We start from the raw sequence: 18,147 nt of genomic DNA, 5'->3' as shown, positions 1-18,147 counted from the left end.
TAAATTAAAAATTGGTTTAATGAAAAAGCTAAACTATTTATTTAACAAATTTTTTATTTATTTCACTCATTTACTTCATTTTTTGATTTATTTTACTCATTTTTTATTTATTTAACCCATTTATTTATTTATTCAATTTTGGCGCAAATGGCTTTCCATAAGTTATAACGGCCAGACCTCCTGTTTAAAAAGAAGCTGAAGTTTGATACCTAATACATATGAGGTATGTGTCTTATTAACTTTACTTTTTTTTTTTTTTTAGAAAATAACATCTATTTCTCTTTAATGTTAGCTATGAGCAATTCAAGCCAATCCTACCTTAGTTAATGTTAGCTAAAGTTATTAAACTCCATTACCGTAACGTCAGCCCTTAATATTAAACATATTTTAAAGACAGGCAAATTGTTTTTCCCTCCAATTTTAATCTAGCAAATTAAAAGCTAATATATTAGTCAAAGTTATCCTTCATATGCATTATTTAGCGACTTGGCTGATGTGACACAGAGTTTGTGTTCTTTGCTTTGGCAAGTTTAGCCACATGAAGACCCAGGCTAGCCTAAGGACACATGGTGGGAGGACAAAGTTGGCTAATGAAGACATGCTACGAGTGTGGAGGATGATAATAAGGACCAGCCACCAGAGAAAGAAGTTCTTATTTGACCAAAGAGAAAGAAGCAGATGAAATATTCCCCAAGAAAATTAGGTAAGTCGTTTTTGTGTTAATATTTTCACTATGTGAAGTGGGGTGGGACAGCCAGGTAAGAGGGGAATGGGGAGCAGGAATCAACATTCACCAGCTGAGTTAATAAGTTATGTTTTAGACAACTAAAACTGATGTTAAATCTATTTATTTATTTATTTATTTATTAATAAGCTTCTTGCAAACAACCCTAAGTTAGAGTATCTGGTTAGAAATAATTTTGAATGCTCATTAAGTAAAAAGATGCATTCATGTGCCTAAAACTATACATTAAATGATGCTTTCTAAATAACAGTGACAGTCTGTCTGAACTTCTGCCAGACAAATATTTGATCAGAATAATTTTGTTCAGCTCCAGTTATCATTCCACTTGTATTAAGAAATAATTGTATTGCACTTTATAACAACCAGTCATGTTAACTAGCCATTTGTCTGCCAGTCTACCATTCTGACAGTGTGCAGCAAGGGACATTTTTGAAATGGTATTTAAATAAATGCTGGAATATGATGACATTGTTTTTTGTTTTTGTTCTTTTTTTAAGTGACCACAATGAATTGAGTCATCACCAACTATGAGAATGTCCAGAAGAGATTCACCAAGTTTGAATTCATGAAAAGGCTTTCTCCATGATTAACTATTGCAAAGCTGTAATTTCTGAGCATTTCTGGACACCTTCAAAGAGCTGCTGCCAGGAAATGAAGACAAGAAGAAGATCTCCTGTTTTCAGAGCATTACAGGAAGGATATAACGAAGGAGATGGCTGAGGCAAAAAATGTTACTGTTGAAAGAACCTATTTTCTTAAGTTAGTTTTTCAATCAGCATTTCAGAGTAACAACATACCGACCAGACGTTAAACCCTCTGTTATCTTAGAACAAGTTATCTTTTGTTTTATTCCAATGTACAAAGGGTTTGTTCTACAGTTATGATGGTAGTTATAAGTAGTCCAGTGTGTTTCACTTCATTTGAGGTAAGACTTAATATCAACTTAATATCTGTTTTTAATTCCTTTCTCAAGTAAACGTGTTTCTTTACCGGGTGAGACAAACTCCACCTTCTTTCATATCGCATTGATTTACCGAACGCATGCGCTTCTTTTCTACAAACCGTCTTACATTCATTGGTCAAGAACACGGAGCTAGAGTTCTGATTGGCAGACATCTTTGTCTATTATCTACAGTTTAGTTGAGGCGGGCCGTTTGGTCCACTGCTCGCTTTGCTTGGAAATCCGGAACTCCAGCCCAATCTGTTGGCATAGGATCTGTCCCGGCAGAGTGAGGGGCCCCATTTAAATCGGAGAACATTTTCAATCCTCAGTTTGTAAAAGGCTTGGGGCCACAAACCTCTGGGGCCTAAAAAAACATCCTTTACTAGAATATAAGATCCTACTTTTGGATTACATAAAATGTTATTAGCCTGTTTATACATATAAGCTTTAAAATAAAATAATTCAATTTGCTCAAAGTTGCCTTTCAACTTATTTCTGTAAATGTACTGAAAATCTGCCTCTCCATGGGTCTAGTCCAAGTATTTCTCCTGGATAAATCCAACTGAAGATGTTTGTTAATCTCTGATCTGCCGGATTATTGAACCAGGAAAAGGTTCAATAATGAACACATTGATGGGTGGATAATAAAGGACTCAGGTACTAATGGGTTCATCCCAGGTTCGGTCCAAACTGCTCCAGGTATTAACGAACCTGTTCCGGTCTCACAGCTGTTCCCAGTCGGTCTTGGACCACAGAACAGGAACCGTTGGTAAAAGTTCTGGATGATCCACATCGTAACAGCAGTGGGTCCAGAACGTCGGTCTTGGTATCCCTGGATCTCAGTGCTGGGTTTGACCTGGCTCATCAGAACATCCTGACTGATGGATTCCCTGGTTCTGATCTTACTGGCTTAGTTTGGGCCACACTCCAGCAAACTGGGTCTCAGAAACTGCAGACAGAAACACTTCAATACTTTATAAATATTTATTCTGATCGTTTTACACAAACTTGATTTAAAAGATTAATTCAACGATTCACTGAACGGTCCAGACCCTGAACCAGATCTGTTTTTGGTCCCGGTTCTGGCTTCAGCCATTGTTCCGGTTCTAGTCCTGTTTCTGCACCCGTCCCTGGGCCTCCCGTTCCTCCAGCGGGCCCAGCAGGACCGCCTGGGCCTCCAGCAGGGTGGTGTCGGTCTTGGCTCCGAGGAACCGGGCGGTGAGCTCCGGGTCCAGGACCTTCAGCCGGACCCTGGAGCCCCGCTGCAGCCTCTCTCCTCCGGCCGCGGGTCTCCGGCAGACGCAGTGAAACTTCCCTCCGAAGTCGATGTACAGGTCATCCCGGACCACATGGAAGATGTTTCCAACCACAACCTTGTCTCTGACCGGAACCGCCTGGAAGAGCGAGGCGAAGGTCTGCTCCTGGCCGGAGATGGAGCCACTCTGATCGGGCGCGGAGTTCTCTGCCTCCCGCTGGAGCTCCGCCTGTCGCTGAAAGGCTGCCGCGAAGCCGGCCCCGGCTCTGGTTCCGTCCTCACTGTCTGAGCTGAAGGAGGTCCGGACGGAAACGCTTGAGGAAAAGCGGAACGCGGACCGGCACCCAAACCTCAGTTTACACAAGGCCGCCATGTTGTCCTCCAATACCGGAAATAAGAGAGTTCCCTTTGACTTCCTGTTGGGCCACAGCGCCGTCCCCGGCCGATTTAAGAAGGTTAATGCAAATCTGGACTGGAATTTTTTTATAACTTCATAAACTTTTCAAGTTTAAAAGTTTGGTTGTTTGTTTATTATTGTCTGTTCGAAATAAATAGAAATTTAAGTATATTACTTAACATATATACTGGTTTGTGTTTCACCTCAAGAGCATCGATTCTAATCCTATGCGCCAGGAGGCGCCTATGAGACGTCCCTATAAAGTCCTGCGCCTGCGCAGACCGTTCAGTGGTGTAACAAACGGAGCCAAAATGGAGGTCTTTGTTGTTGCTCCGAGCTTCAGGTGCTCAAGCTTCGAGTTTCCACCTGGTTCTGTTGTCCGAGATGTTCTGGAACGGTTCGTCCCGCACCAGGTGAGTGATTATATCTAACAGAACCGGAACCGAACCTTAGCGTGGGGTTAAAGGGTTTAAATCGGAGCTGGAAGCCTGTTAGCTGTTAAGCTACCGGAGGCTAACATAGGGATAATTAAAAAAAATCTGCACACTTGAACATGCTATAGGTTAACAACAAGCTTTAACATAAATCTCCTATTTTACTTCGGAGCTGTATTAAAGTTAATTTAAGATGTTACAGTTTCCCGGAGGTGATCAAAAACAGAACTGTACCCATTTTTAATGTTTTACATTTTTCTTTTTGTATACATTATGTTGTGCTATTTTAAATGATTATCACTTCAATTTTTAGTTATTTTTCAAAAAGCCCAACTAGGGACAAGTGCTGCGAATTAGCTGTTGCACCACGATGCAAACATGGGACGATGTTTTATTCAGTTTGTCTATGTCGATGTGTGTCTGTCCCTATCAAATAAACTTTATAATAATCAGATGGGTTATTTGTTTTTTTCTAACCCTTTATTGTCCGCACGAATGTAAAGAAGTACGACAGAAACAGAAAATAACTAAATGCAAAAGAAACATTAAATCAGAAAACTAGTGTTCAGATGCTGGGACCATCTCTGATAGCAGCACTTCCAGTTTCAGTGGAACTGGAAGTTCAAACGGTTGTCAAACTCTGAGAGCGAAACTCTGAACAAATAAAGTTTCGTGTTTAGAAAACATTTGTATTATTCTAAATAAATGTATTTAATGATTTAGATTTATCCACCGTTTTGTGACGGTGTCCCACAGGGCTGTGGCCTTTAGATCGTCAGAAACTAAAAATCCGAACCAGAGGTCAGGTCTCATCCTGAAGTGGTGACGGGTCGTTGGTTCTGTCTCGGGTCCAGTTTGTAGGAATCCTTACTGATCCAGTATTTCCCATCAGGACTGGTACATCACCACTAACGGCCGTCTGACCGAGCTGGAGGAGCGGCTGCAGGATGGGGCCGTCTACCGCCTGGAGCCCCGGCTCCGTGGAGGGAAGGGAGGTCAGTTCCCGGAAATGTTCCGATCCCATGACCAGGTTTTGGGTCCATGTTTCGTTGGTTTTCCAGGTTTTGGGTCCATGTTTCGTTGGTTTTCCAGGTTTTGGGTCCATGCTCCGGGCTTTGGGAGCGCAGATCGAGAAGACGACCAACAGAGAGGCCTGCAGAGACCTGAGCGGCCGCCGCCTTCGAGACGTTAACCATGAGAAGGAGTAAGCTCCTCCTCTTGCTCTGGATGTTGTTTTGTAGTGAAGGGTCCAGACAGGTTCTGGTTCTGGTTCTGGTAGGATGGCGGACTGGCTGAAGAAGCAGTCGGAACGCGAGGCGGAGAAGGAGCAGCGGCGGCTGGAGCGTCTGCAGAGGAAGCTGTCGGAGCCGCGGCATCAGTTCGCCGACCCGCAGTACCAGCAGCAGTGCCACGACCTGAGCGAGCGTCTGGAGGACTCGGTTCTGAAAGGTGACGGGTCAGAACCAGGCAGCGGGCCGGCCCAGCTGCAGCTCTGGATCTTTAAGGTGTGTGTGTGTGTCGCAGGCCTGCAGGCGACCTCCAGCGGTCAGGTGAAGGTCGGAGCCGACCCGGATCAGAACCAAGCCCCTGCGAGGAAGAGGATGAAGACTGCAGCGGCGGCCGGGTTCTGGTCAGTGTGTGAGGTTCTGACCCGGTGAAGGGAGCACAGCCAGGCTCTGAACCTCTGTTGCCATGGTTACAGGACAGGACTGGAGGAGCTGCTGAGCTCCGAGGATGAAGATGATGAAGAGTTTCCACGCAGCAGCAGAGGAGCTGTTACCATGACGACCCAGAGGGAGGTGGCGGAGCCTGGACCCAGCAGCAGGTCTGTTGATGGATGTTCCTGATCCTCAGAGGTCAAAGGTCAGCGTTAGATCAACAGGTTTTTCCATGTCTGACCAGCTGGAGGCGCTGCAGGTTCAGAGTCCACCGATCGGACCGGCTGGTTCTGGACCGATCCATGTTTAGCTTCAGGGTGGGTTCTGTTCCTGGGAGCGCTGGCTAAACTGGTTCTGATGGTTCTAACTGGTTCCTCATAATCCGGGGGTCCAGATGGTCCAGCTGCAGAAACCCGTCCAGCACCGGTCCAAGAAGCTGAAATATTCTCAGTTCTGATTCAGAACCAGCTGTTCGCTCTAAGCAGAACTGATCCGAACCAGACCAGTTCACCATCAGAACCAGAACCAAACCAGTTCCCATGACCCGGATCCACATCCAGCCTCAAGTTCTGCTGTCTCCTCCAGCACCGCTTCAGCCGCTCCAACCGCCAGAACCTCAGAGGTCCAGAACCCCGGCCCCCCGACGGAACCGGCCGAGGTCCAGAACCCCGGACCCCCGACGGAACCGGCCGAGGTCCAGAACCCCGGACCCCCGACGGAACCGGCCGAGGTCCAGAACCCCGGACCCCCGACAGAACCGGCTGTTGAACTGTCAGGGGACCAGAACCCTCCTCAGGGCTGCAGGGAACCAGATCAGGTCAGAACCAGAATCCAGATGCTTAAACGTGATTTAGAGCAGAACCCTCTGCTGGGTTCTGACTGTTCTGGTTCTGCCTCAGCAGTTGGACCTGTCCTCGGTGCCATCCGTCCAGCAGCTGGAGTCTCTGGGTCTGGAGGTTCTGAAGGAGGAACTGATGCGCCGCGGCCTGAAGTGCGGGGGAACGCTATCGGAGCGCGCCGCCCGCCTCTTCTCCGTCAGAGGCCTGAGTCCAGACCAGATCGACCCGGCACTGCTCGCCAGAACCAGGAGGAAGTAGACCCAGCTGGGAGGTTCCTCTGGAAGGCGGAACTTCCTGTCTGGAATGAAGCAGTCGGGTCTGGATGTTGGAATCGTTTATTTGAACATGTGAATCGATGATCAGATTTGTTTTCCTGAAATATTAATAAAATGTTCCAGAACCAAACGGAGTAGTTTCTCAGTCTGAGGGTCCGGTCAGAACCCGGGGTCCCAGGAAGTGACCCGAGGAACTTCCTGCTCCTCGAAGCATTCGATGACATCACCAGCGCTGAAGTCCACCTCGCCGTCCACCGACACGCCGCACTCCATGCCCGCCTTCGCCGTCGCCACGTCATCCTTATGGTGCTTCAGCGTCAACACAGAACCTGCAGCAGAACCAGAACCAGAACCGGCTCATTAAAGCTGCAGCATGTAACTTCTGTACCCTAACCGTCTCCATGGTAATGCACTGCTCCCGAGCTGTCAATCATCCTTATGCATCTGCTGCCAAATGTTCTATTGGCAGAAACGACGTACAGGAAATCTTCTGTTACTGCTAATGGGGAGGCTTTGAGCAGCGTGTACATAAGGATGACTGGCAGCGCTGGTTTAATGAAACTGATGTTTAATGATGTCTGAAGGTTCCACCTGACCTCTGACCTCCTGCTCAGCCAATCAGAGAAGCTCCTGACCAGGAGAACTAGTTCATGGTGGTAAACTGTGAACATGAACCAGTTCATTCTGACCAGGATGAACTGGATAACCATCAGGACCCGAACACATAAATCCTCAAGGTTCAGAATCAATTGGGCCCGGCCTGGTTCTGGTCTCACTCACCCTCCCACACCGTGTCTCGTCCTCGGATCAGCCTGAACTTCAGCCGCCGGTCCAGCTGGCCCTTCTGGACCCGGCAACCAGCCACCAGAACCTCCTTCTTCCCCACAGAGACGGTGAAGATGGCGAGGACCGTCGCCTCACCTGCAGGCGGGGGCAGAGGGACAGAGCAGAGGTGCCAGTCGGTTCCGTTTGCTTCAGATGGAAGCGGTCTGACCCGGTTCTGCTGTGGTTCTGGACCTGTACTCACCCACGGTGCTGCAGCGGCGCTGCGGCGGCAGCTTGCTGCTCAACTCGTGGCGCAGCTGCTCCACCAGCTGGTAGATGACGCGGTGCAGCTGCAGGGCGACGCCCCTCCGCGCCGCCAGCTGCGTCACGCCGCGGCTCGCCGCCACGTTGAAGCCGTACACCGACCCTGAGGAACAGAACCGGAACCTGCTGCCGTTACCAAGGCAACACCACTTGGCCCCAGGTGGTTCTGGCACCAGAACACCTACCTCCGAACGTGGCGGCCATGTTGACGTCATTCTCCGAGACGTCGCCAACGCCGAAGTGGATCACGTCCAGCCGGCACTCGTCCTGGGCATCGTAGCCGTCCAGGATGTTCAGCAGCGTCTTCACCGACCCATCCACGTCACCTGTAGGTCAGAGGTCACCAGTCAGTGACGTCATGCCGGGCGGAGCCAGCGGAGCGCCGTCCCCACCTTTGATGACGAGCGGCAGGCCGGGCTCGTCGCTCTCCGTCCGCTCGCTGGGCCGCATCGAGAAGCGGATCTTGTCGGCCCGGTACAGTGCCGCCCTCCTCTGGCGCCAGCTCAGGTGGGCCAGCGGCTCGCGCTCCCGCCGGTACTCCTCCAGGTGGCGCTGCTGCTTGAGCTCGATGGCGCTCTGCTCCCCCAGCAGCTTGTGCTGCTCCGCCTGGTGGCTCCTCCACTCCACCACCTCTCTGGCCCGCTGCTGCAGGCCACAGGACAGGCTTTTACTGCAGCGGTCCACACAGGAAGTAGCTAACGCACAGCTCTGACAGGACGGGCTGTCTGTACATGTCGGGATTCTAGCAACCAGAACCAAAGTTCTGGTTGCAACCAGACACCGGTTCTGGCCCTCACCTCCGACTCCACCTCCAGCACGGTCTCTCCGGCAGACGGCAGCTCCTTCCATCCGACCACCTGGACCACTGCGCTCGGCGCCGCCTCCAGCACCGCGTGGCCGTTCTCGTCGAACAGGAAGCGGACCTTGGCCCAGCAGCGGCCGGCCACCAGAACGCAGCCGCGCCGCAGCGTCCCCCTCTGGACGATGACCGTAGTCACGGGGCTGGGAACAGGAAGCAGGCCCGTCAGCAGAACCCCCATCAGAACCGGACCCGGTTCTGGAGGACTCACCCTTTGCCCTTGTCGGTCCGGCTCTCGATGAGGACGGCCTCCACCGGGCCGCCCGGGTCCGCCTTGAGCTCCAGAACCTCGGCCAGCGCCACCGTGGCCTCGGCCAGAGCCTGCAGGTTGTCGCCCTGGAAACAGCGACATCATCGTTGAGGCCGCGCCGGGCGCCGTGTGTCGGCCAGACCGGGGCGGCTCCGTTCGGGTCGGATCACCTTCAGAGCCGAGATGTGGATGGCCTGAACGTCGCCGCCGAACTCCTCGCAGACGACGCCGTGCGCCAGCAGCTCCTGCTTCACCCGCTGGGGGTCGGCCTGTGGCTTGTCACACTTATTCACCGCCACGATGATGGGGACTGGGCCGGGCCGCAAGCAGAACATCAGAACCAGAACCTCAAAACAACCCGGCGCCGCCTGATGACACCCACTTCTACCTTTGGCGTTCTTGGCGTGCTGGATGGACTCCACGGTCTGGTTCATGACGCCGTCGTCGGCCGCCACCACCAGCACCACGATGTCGGTGGCGTGGGCGCCGCGGGCCCTCATGGAGGAGAAGGCGGCGTGGCCCGGCGTGTCCAGGAAGGTGATCCGCTCCCCGGTGGGCAGCTGGACTGGAGGTCAGAAAGACAGAGGTCAGGAGCTCCACAAAGAATCTGATCTGGGGTTTTGGGGGTGGAGCCTGCCAGCTGGCCCCGTTACCCAGGAAGGCGCCGATGTGCTGCGTGATGCCGCCGGCCTCCGTGGCGACCAGCTGGCTCTTCCTCAGGCTGTCCAGCAGCGTCGTCTTCCCGTGATCCACATGACCCATGATAGTGACCACCGGGGGGCGACTCACCAGCAGCGCGGGGTCAGCAGGGGGCCTGGGGTCACAGAGGGGTCACAGACAGGTCAGTTGGATGATGGTCGGGTCCGGTCCCATCCGGTGCTCCCGGTACCTCCTCTGGGCGTCTCTGTTGGGCCGCTCTCGGCTCTCGCCCAGCTTGGCCCATCTGAACTTCATCCCGGACCGGATCACCGCCTCCTTGATCCAGCTGTCCTCCAGAACCGAGTCGAGCCGGAGCGAGTCCAGGTCCACCGGCGTGTTGAGCAGCGCCTCCACAACGTGGTCTGTAGCAGAACCGGGTCAGTAGAATCTGCAGGAGAATCGGGTCATCGGGGTTAGCTAACGCTGCTCACCAAAGTCTCTGTTCATGGCCGCCGCCAGCGCCGCCGCCGTCATGCCCTGTCTGATCTCCACTTCCTGTTTGTCCACTTTGGGCTTCAGGTTGGGCTTCTTCTGCTCTTTCCTCTGACCTTTGACCTGCACCAAGTGAGTCATCAGCCTTTACTCTAATCCAGGACACCAACCACAAGCTAAGCTAACATCCACAGCCTTACCTGCTTGGAGGCCAGTCGTCTGCTCTGAGGCCAGGTGAGCAGGGGGGCGGAGCTCCGGAGCAGCCGCGCACCCCGCATCATTGATGACATCACACTCATAGCTACAGAGACACAGGTGGAGGACAGGCATTTCTGTTCAGCCAGGAGACGAACTGCAGCAGCGCTGCGTCTGTCCTGACTTCCAGTGTAAAGGCAGAGCCGCAGCTACATGGCTAACATTGTACCGTTAACATACCTGGGCTACGACACACCCAGTTACACACACATATACATGAGGTACAGTCAGAATAAACATACTGCGCTAGCAGACAGGAAACGGATACATGATAAAACGGAGGACAGAACTAAATGTGTGGAAATCTTTTTCCCTCAACCCACAAAGACAACAAAAAATAAATAAACACATTTCAGTGCCAGAGGATTCTTCTGTCAATATATCGGTCAAGCTTAACTCAAGGAAAAAGATGAAAGTAATAGATGTAGATAAGAATAATAAGCACCAGCTGTATACATAACCACCTTATCTGCAATATTAGGGAAATTAATCTAAGGTTCTTAACAAGCGGCTCCACAAACCCAAAAATCTCATAGAAGAGCCTCTTAAAGTAAAACAGATTTTCTCTAGTTTGGTGAAATGCAGCGTATCTGTGTGTGTATGATGGAGGTTGAGGCCATTTCCATTTCATTATCACTCTGTGCCAAAAATGCCAAGAAAGCCAAGGAGGATTTCTGACAGGACAGGGTGGGCTGAGGAGGTGCAACTCCAAACAAAGCAGTCAAGGGGCCAAACTCCAATTTCTTGTCAAAAATGTCCAACAGAATAGCAAAAACTTTGGACCAATAATTAAAAAGCTGAGGGCAGAGCCAGATGGTGCAGATCAAATTAGCTGGAGAACGCTGGCATCCATCACAGGCAGGAGAAACGTTGGTATAAAACTTAGCCAGACGTGCTTTAGTATAATAAGTGCGAAGTTTGCATTGAATTAGATGATGTCTGGCACAAATAGAGGACTTATGTACTAATGACAGGGTTTGTGTCCAAGGTCTTCCTCCCAAAAAGATCTAAAGGAATTCAAGGTTTGTGGGCGTAGAAGAGTAATTTCATTGCAAATAAAAGGTATAGCCCCTTTCAGTTTGACAGGAGGTTTTAGAAAAGGTGACTCCCTGGGAAGGTTGGAAAAATCTGAATAGGTAGAGCGGACAAAGCTGCACACTTGCAAGTATCTAAAAAATTGATGGCGCGGGATATGAAACTTCTCAGAGATTTGTTGGAACGAGGCAAAAGTACTATCAAGATACATGTCATGAAAAGTTGAAATTCCTTTTCTCCGCCACGACAGGAAGATGCCGTCTGAGAGACGGTGGAAAGGTATGATCTGAAGCTATAGGAGCTCGCAAGCCGAAATGCCGTCTAAACTGCATCCACAGCCTTAAAGATGCATCAACTATTTTATTAGAAGTATAAAGTTTAGTTGAAGACTGTAATGGTGAATGTAGTAAGGCTGCTAAGGACACAGGTTTTTCAGAGTTGGCCTCCATAACAAGCCAACCTGGAGAAGAAGGGCATCGAGCCAATATCTAAAAAGTCTAATATTTGAGGCCCAATAATAATATCTAACATTTGGCAAGGCCATTCCCCCAAGCCTTTTAGGTCTCTGGAAGAACTGAGTACGTATACGAGGAGCCTAACCATTCCAGAGAAATTTGGTAATTATACTATGGAGTTTGCTAAAAAAGCTCCGTGAAGAAAAATAGGGATGCACTGAAATAGTTGGAAAAACGCGGCAGGATGTTCATTTTGATTGAGTTAACCGGAGCAACCAATGAGAGGCCAAGCACCGACCAACGATCAAAGTCCTTAACATGAAATAATAAAGGGGAGGAGTTAGCTTTAAAAAGATCCTTGTATTTGGATGTAATCTGGATCCCTAAGTAGGTAAAGCTCTGGTCTACGACCTTAAATGGTAATTAATGTATGCAGTGGGTAACTTTAAGCTAATGCATTAACTGGGAATAATTCACTTTTGCTGAGGTTTAATTTATAACCTGACAGCTGCCCAAATTTACCAAGTGTGGCAAGTACAGCAGGAATAGAAATATTCAAATTAGAGATGTACAAAAGAAGATCATCAGTTTATAGAGAAACCTTGGTTTCCATGTCACTCCTCTAAATACCAATAATGCTTGTATTACATCTAAGTGCTACTGTGAAGGGTTCAATTGCCAAAGCAAATAATAGCAGACTCAGCGGGCAGCCTTGGCGCGTAGAGCAACTGAGACAAAAATAGCCAGACTGAGTATTGTTTGTCCTAATCGATGCATATGGGTCAGAATAAAGTCACTTAATCCAAGGCAGAAAATTCTCCCCAAAGCCAAATTAATCGAGTGGAATAAATATGGCCACTTGACTCTGTCGGAGGCCTTTTCAGCGTCCAAAGATATCACCACTTCTTGAGTACTGACAGAGGGTGAGCTGCATATACATTAAAGAGTCGTCTTATGTTGGAAAAGGAGTTCCTATCTTGTACAAAGCCGGTCTGATCTATTCCAACCACAGACTAGAAGCACCGTTTCTAGTCTCAGTGATATTGTTTTTGCTAGCAATTTAAAATCAACATTAAGTAAACCTATTGGGCGATAGGAAGAACAGAGTTGAGGGTCTTTGCCTTTTTTAGCAAGTAAAGTAATAATTACCTGATGAACGGTCTGAGGTAGGTGACCAGAAGTAAAAGATTCATTGTATACCTCTGAAAGCCGTGGAGAAAGCTAGTCCCAAAATATCCCATAAAACTCACAAGGGTACCAGTCAGGACCTGGGCAGTGACCAGTCAGGACCTGGGCAGTTACCAGTCAGGACCTGGGCAGTTACCGGTCAGGGCCTGGGCAGTTACCGGTCAGGGCCTGGGCAGTTACCAGTCAGGGCCTGGGCAGTTACCGGTCAGGGCCTGGGCAGTTACCGGTCAGGGCCTGGGCAGTTACCGGTCAGGGCCTGGGCAGTTACCGGTCAGGGCCTGGGCAGTTACCGGTCAGGGCCTGGGCAGTTACCAGTCAGGGCCTGGGCAGTTACCAGTCAGGGCTTAGGCAGTTACCCGTCAGGACCTGGGCAGTTACCGGTCAGGGCCTGGGCAGTTACCGGTCAGGGCCTGGGCAGTTACCGGTCAGGACCTGGGCAGTTACCAGTCAGGGCCTGGGCAGTTACCGGTGTCGAGAAAAGTCGAGCTCAGCCCACTTCCCCATGCTGGAGATTTTAGTTTAATAATAACAATAAATAAAGTTATCTTTCAAACTGATTACACAGGTGACATCAAGACCCAACAGTAGAGTCAGACGGTAATAAAATTAATCTGGTTGTGTGTGTTGTTATTGTGTCCTGCTTTAATTCTACTTTTTTCTATTTAATCATAAAAAAATCATAATCAGGCAGAAAGAGAGTTATGAAACAGGAAGAGCAGGTTTCCTGGAAAAAGAGGAAGTTTCCAGCCTGCAGTGATTAAAAATAGTTCAGACTGCTCATTTTGAGAACTAAAGGTTTAAGGAATAAAATCTAAACATTTTGAGTAATTGGATAAAACCCAGAGTAAAATACTTAAATTAATAATGATAACTTATAATTAAGCCAATAATTAATATTGGTTGATGTTGGTTTGATTATAAGAATATTTACACTTACTCTTATACTTATGGAAGTACTTACAGGTGAAACAAGTAACTGTAACATGGTGTCAAATGATTAGAATGATGAATTATTATTGGTTTCTTTTCAGAAATGTCTGTAATAACTCATTATGATTATAAGAGTAACTAATAAGTAATGGTTATTATAATATAAGTGAATGCAAAATCAGAGAAACTAAAAGGTTGTAAATGTGATTTTGACATTGAACTTGAAATGGTGTAAAATGTGTAACTGTAACTAAAGGTCACTGATGTTGTGTTAGAGGTGGATGGTAGGTGAAAGGTCAGGTGGAAAGAGGAACTGATGGGAGAGCGGAGGTGTCTTAAGGCCTTATTGCTAAACTTCAACTTACCTAAGAAAAGGTTAGACACAAGAGGGCTGTTGAGCAACTTGGGACATTAGAACAGACATCAGGTCATGTCCAAAGATGGTGATGGATATGAGATCATCGGTCCAAGCAGTCAGCCAATGAAACAGGCACATGAACAAAGCTAGCCAATACAAATGCACTAAAAGGGTGGATAAACCCTATATAAGGTGAGTGCAAAAGAGGAATCTTTGGTTGGATCCTTCAGGCAGCTTCGAGCCAAGATCGAGATGGACAAAGAACTCTGCAGCTGAAGAAGAGCCGGAGCCACAGAGCCGAAGACTGTTCTGCACATGGGGACCAACCCGTTAGCCCCGCAACATGTGGCTTCAAATTGCATTTCTCTCATCAGCTGGGTTTGGGACCCCAAAGAAAAAGACCAAGGCAAAGATGAAGATAAAGACAAAGGCAAAGAACAAAGACAAAGATGAAGAACTGGTGTGTTCCTTCCGTGAGACCAGCTCGTCTACATCTCAAAGGACCAGAAAGATCGTGAGACGAAGAGAAAGGAGCTACAGAGCTGCAAGTCAAGAAGGAGAGGACCGCTACTCGCATGAGGAAGTCACCCTGAGGCCTGAGATCTGCCGCTCTGACTCAGTACTCTTCCTGTACTGGGAGCCTCCTGCTGCTGCAACACCTTTTTCATCATCAGGCCAGTTCTGGGGTTCAAAATGCCAAACTCCGTCCGTCTCTCTCAAAGTTTCCTTTTTTAGTTCACAGTGTCAGCATTAGGGAAAGATAGGCTAGATTATTGATTTTACTCATTTGATTATTTCTGCTACTGATTTAAGCTGTACTGACCCTTGCAAAATTGCCTTACTAATAAAATAATTAGCATTAAGAAAATCTAAAAGATGTTGTGGACATTCAGTTAATGAGTCACCTTAAAGTTCTTTGATGGTGTAAAATAGCTATGAAGTTTGATTCTGGGAGGAGAAAGTGGAAAATGTTTTATAGGTTGCTTTTAGCCAAAACTAAAACAACACCCTTGGGACTCGCCCGAGTCACTAAAACTAACCTGGTTCAATAACAAGTGCAAGTTGTAATAAGAGAAAGAGCGACCGTTAACAGGTGTGCTCTGTGAAACTAGCTGATTCCAGGCTGCTCTATCTGGCTAATTCACAGGGTGAAAAAGGGTGGGACATCTGGATGGAGGTCGTCAGAAACCAGGCTAGTCTTTACGCACCCAGCTTAAACAGAGTTTACTTCAGTTCTGGGTAGGGTAAATCTCGGCAGATTTAGGAAACTCAATTCACCCGTTAGACGGAGAGCTGGGAGCAACATCTCCCTCCTCTCAGAAGAGGAAGTAGAGAGAGAGAGCAAAGGGGGGGGTGCTGTGCAACAACACCAGTCAGGACCTGGGCAGTTACCGGTCAGGACCTGGACAGTTACCGGTCAGGGCCTGGGCAGTTACCAGTCAGGACCTGGACAGTTACCGGTCAGGACCTGGACAGTTACCGGTCAGGGCCTGGGCAGTTACCAGTCAGGACCTGGACAGTTACCAGTCAGGACCTGGACAGTTACCAGTCAGGACCTGGACAGTTACCGGTCAGGACCTGGACAGTTACCGGTCAGGGCCTGGGCAGTTACCAGTCAGGACCTGGACAGTTACCAGTCAGGACCTGGACAGTTACCAGTCAGGACCTGGACAGTTACCGGTCAGGACCTGGACAGTTACCGGTCAGGGCCTGGGCAGTTACCAGTCAGGACCTGGACAGTTACCAGTCAGGACCTGGACAGTTACCAGTCAGGACCTGGACAGTTACCAGTCAGGACCTGGACAGTTACCGGTCAGGGCCTGGGCAGTTACTGGTCAGGGCCTGGGCAGTTACCGGTCAGGGCCTGGGCAGTTACTGGTCAGGGCCTGGGCAGTTACCGGTCAGGGCCTGGGCAGTTACAGGTCAGGGCCTGGGCAGTTACCGCCCCCCCGCAGGGCCTTAACTGCCTCAGTGAGTTCAATAGGTCTCTCAAGATTGTCAGCTACATCGTGACTGATAGGAATTTCCAAATCATTAAAAAAGTTATCAAAATCAGTTACAGGAGTACATTCTGAGGAGTTTAATGTCCTATAAAAATCCTTGAAGGCCAAATTAATTTCCATTGGGTCAGTTGTGACACCCTGGATCTGAGAGATGTGGCGAGAGGCTGACACACGTCGAATTTGGTGAGCCAGGAGTTTACCAGCCTTATCTTCATGTTTGTAAAACTGGGCACCAAACTGCAGCAACAGCTCATCAAACTCAGCTTGCAACACAAGGCGATCCTGGTACAAAGTGGGAGAAGGTGATATTGCACACAAGTTGTCAATTTGAGTAATGTAGTGTGTCAAAGTACTAATTTTCTCTCTTTGCAGCTTATTTTCAAACTTTACATAGAAGATAATTTCCTCTCTGATGAAGACCAAGTGTCTCCCAGAGTAGTGAGGCCAACACCTCAGGTCCTCTATTATTTTTTAGAAAATAATCTATTTGTCGTGCCACAAAAGATACAATTTTTTCATTTGATAGCAAATGGATGCCCAGCCTCCACGGTGGGCCCTCAATGGGGTGAGAGTCAAATCTAATATTTATAGAAACTGGGGCGTGATCTGATAGAACAATAGCATCATATTTGCACCCAGTGAGAGAGGACAGCAATTTATTATCAATCAAGAAAAAATCAATACGCGTAAAGGTGTGGTGGACTGGGGATAAAAACGAGTAAACCTGGGAGGGGTGAAGAAATCAGTAGGCGTCATGAACATTAAATTCGGACATAAAGGAGTTAATAATTTTGGATGAGTGTGAAGGCAGAGCGATCAGCTGAGGATCAAGCCAGCAGTTAAAATCACCTCCCAGTATTAAGTGATAAGTGGGCAGATTGGGAAGTGACTGTGGAGGAAACACATTTTGATTTATTAATTTTACTTTTATTGTGAAAACTCTGGAGATGATGATGATGACGATGATGGAAAGAAGGATTTCACATGAAATCAAGAAAATTAAGGACAACTCTTCATGTCGGTCAGAAGCGTCTTCCAGTTCAATGTAAGACAGACTGCTACAGATCACTATCTACAATAACTTTGAAAAATGTTGAATTAATGAGATACAACATTTTAATTTCCTTTGGGGGTCAATAAAGTATTTCTAAATTGAATTTGAAATGACAGAAACACAAAGACTCCCCTCAGCTCATCTGAGAAATCCAAGAGAGAACCTTTCAAAATAAAAGTTCTTGGAGATGAAACCGAAGCCGAATGAAAGAAAACAGCAGATTAGAAAATAATAATATTCAGACAAATGAACATCACCAGGACCAAACCGCGTAAACTTGAACAGAATATGTCTAAAGTTCGTCCAGGACAGTAAAAGCAGTTCCTCACATACCAAACTGATAAGCCGGATGGATTACTGAGGAGCTGCTGTCTAATCAAAGCCCACACGTGTGTTTATCTCAAGTCTGTTCACCTGCCGAACAGATATTTTCACTTCTTCAGACTGAAGTCTGGTTCTGTTTTTCTGCTGCTGCTAGAAAGGCGGACAGGAAGTTCTCAGCTACCGGGTGTCCCGCCAGCTCGCGCTCTGTGTGTCTCACCTGAGACCGGTAAGCTCTTCACCTCATCCTGCGTCACCGAACCAAGAACAACCTCACCGTGAACGACACCTGCAGCTGGGAGCCGCCATGATAGATGGCAAACAGGGGGAACAGGACGGGCACGCCGCCGCCGCCTGCCGGTCCGGAGTAGAACTGCTGCTTCTGGAGCTGTTTACAGACTCTGGACCCGAACTGAGTCCAGAACCCGTAGAAACGTTACATAACGAGCAGATCTGACTCTCTTTATTTCTAGTATTAACAATTATCCATCGAACCTGAATGGCGTTATTAATCCCGTAAGAGTCTCCTGATGACGCAGGAAGTCACATGACTAGCTACAGCGGCGCGGTATGGGGGTGGGGGGAGTGATGACAATTCTAGGGGCCCTGACTAGCAGGGGGCCCTCCACAATTTAGTTATTTATTTTTTGTTCATAGAAATAAAATTTAAAAA

General features: G+C 48.2%; 3 protein-coding genes and 1 long non-coding RNA gene across 12 annotated transcripts; 2 read left to right on the top strand and 2 right to left on the bottom strand.

Annotated features, from left to right (window-relative positions):
* The first annotated feature begins 156 nt into the window (after positions 1-156).
* On the top strand, positions 157-2,164 carry LOC148161252 (uncharacterized). 2 transcript variants are annotated; one of them, XR_015763738.1, is made up of 3 exons: positions 157-223; positions 530-703; positions 1,243-2,164. It is a non-coding gene; the product is annotated as an uncharacterized LOC148161252 (long non-coding RNA). The 2 variants fall into 2 exon arrangements; XR_015763737.1 differs by having other exon boundaries at positions 163-703.
* A 494-nt stretch (positions 2,165-2,658) lies between these two features.
* mrps28 (mitochondrial ribosomal protein S28) lies at positions 2,659-3,352 on the bottom strand. The gene has a single exon (XM_015010118.2). The coding sequence runs from the start codon at positions 3,314-3,316 to the stop codon at positions 2,795-2,797; it is 522 nt and encodes a 173-aa protein (XP_014865604.1). The 5' UTR covers positions 3,317-3,352; the 3' UTR covers positions 2,659-2,794.
* A 271-nt stretch (positions 3,353-3,623) lies between these two features.
* On the top strand, positions 3,624-6,676 carry sde2 (SDE2 telomere maintenance homolog (S. pombe)). 8 transcript variants are annotated; one of them, XM_015010116.2, is made up of 8 exons: positions 3,624-3,753; positions 4,667-4,769; positions 4,867-4,978; positions 5,054-5,223; positions 5,299-5,404; positions 5,477-5,599; positions 6,018-6,249; positions 6,332-6,676. In XM_015010116.2, exons 1-8 carry the CDS (start codon positions 3,652-3,654, stop codon positions 6,527-6,529), a joined length of 1,146 nt encoding a protein of 381 aa, XP_014865602.2. In that variant the 5' UTR covers positions 3,624-3,651; the 3' UTR covers positions 6,530-6,676. The 8 variants fall into 8 exon arrangements, with proteins under 8 accessions (XP_014865602.2, XP_087863108.1, XP_087863107.1 ...); XM_088006982.1 differs by having other exon boundaries at positions 5,054-5,404; positions 6,018-6,054; positions 6,163-6,249; positions 6,335-6,676; XM_088006981.1 differs by having other exon boundaries at positions 5,054-5,404; positions 6,018-6,054; positions 6,163-6,249.
* On the bottom strand, positions 6,591-17,850 carry mtif2 (mitochondrial translational initiation factor 2). The gene is made up of 14 exons (XM_088006961.1): positions 17,695-17,850; positions 10,076-10,176; positions 9,875-9,998; positions 9,634-9,805; positions 9,398-9,558; positions 9,133-9,309; positions 8,915-9,054; positions 8,706-8,830; positions 8,433-8,637; positions 8,028-8,280; positions 7,821-7,961; positions 7,574-7,738; positions 7,327-7,467; positions 6,591-6,875 (listed from the first exon to the last, which is right to left on the bottom strand). The coding sequence occupies exons 2-14, from the start codon at positions 10,172-10,174 to the stop codon at positions 6,706-6,708; spliced, it is 2,073 nt and encodes a 690-aa protein (XP_087863087.1). The 5' UTR covers positions 10,175-10,176; positions 17,695-17,850; the 3' UTR covers positions 6,591-6,705.
* Between the last annotated feature and the right edge of the window lie 297 nt (positions 17,851-18,147).

This window comes from Poecilia mexicana, unplaced genomic scaffold (genome assembly GCF_051168715.1).
Source record: "Poecilia mexicana isolate PSO_F unplaced genomic scaffold, ASM5116871v1 scaffold_1, whole genome shotgun sequence".
In the NCBI taxonomy this organism is placed as follows: domain Eukaryota; kingdom Metazoa; phylum Chordata; class Actinopteri; order Cyprinodontiformes; family Poeciliidae; genus Poecilia; species Poecilia mexicana.
The sequence above is the reverse complement of the archived record's forward strand: the minus strand, read 5'-3'. Positions and strand labels throughout refer to the sequence as shown.

Bases quoted from the DNA above. Each gene is read 5' to 3' on its own strand.
- mrps28 (XM_015010118.2), bottom strand. From the start codon at position 3,316: ATGGCGGCCTTGTGTAAACTGAGGTTTGGGTGCCGGTCCGCGTTCCGC.
- sde2 (XM_088006965.1), top strand. From the start codon at position 3,652: ATGGAGGTCTTTGTTGTTGCTCCGAGCTTCAGGTGCTCAAGCTTCGAG. The intron at 5,405-5,476 runs GTCAGTGTGTGA...CCATGGTTACAG, and splicing joins GCAGCGGCGGCCGGGTTCTG to GACAGGACTGGAGGAGCTGC. The intron at 6,250-6,331 runs GTCAGAACCAGA...GTTCTGCCTCAG, and splicing joins GCTGCAGGGAACCAGATCAG to CAGTTGGACCTGTCCTCGGT.
- mtif2 (XM_088006961.1), bottom strand. From the start codon at position 10,174: ATGAGTGTGATGTCATCAATGATGCGGGGTGCGCGGCTGCTCCGGAGC. The intron at 9,559-9,633 runs GTACCGGGAGCA...CTGTGACCCCAG, and splicing joins AACAGAGACGCCCAGAGGAG to GCCCCCTGCTGACCCCGCGC. The intron at 7,739-7,820 runs GTAGGTGTTCTG...TCTGTTCCTCAG, and splicing joins CATGGCCGCCACGTTCGGAG to GGTCGGTGTACGGCTTCAAC.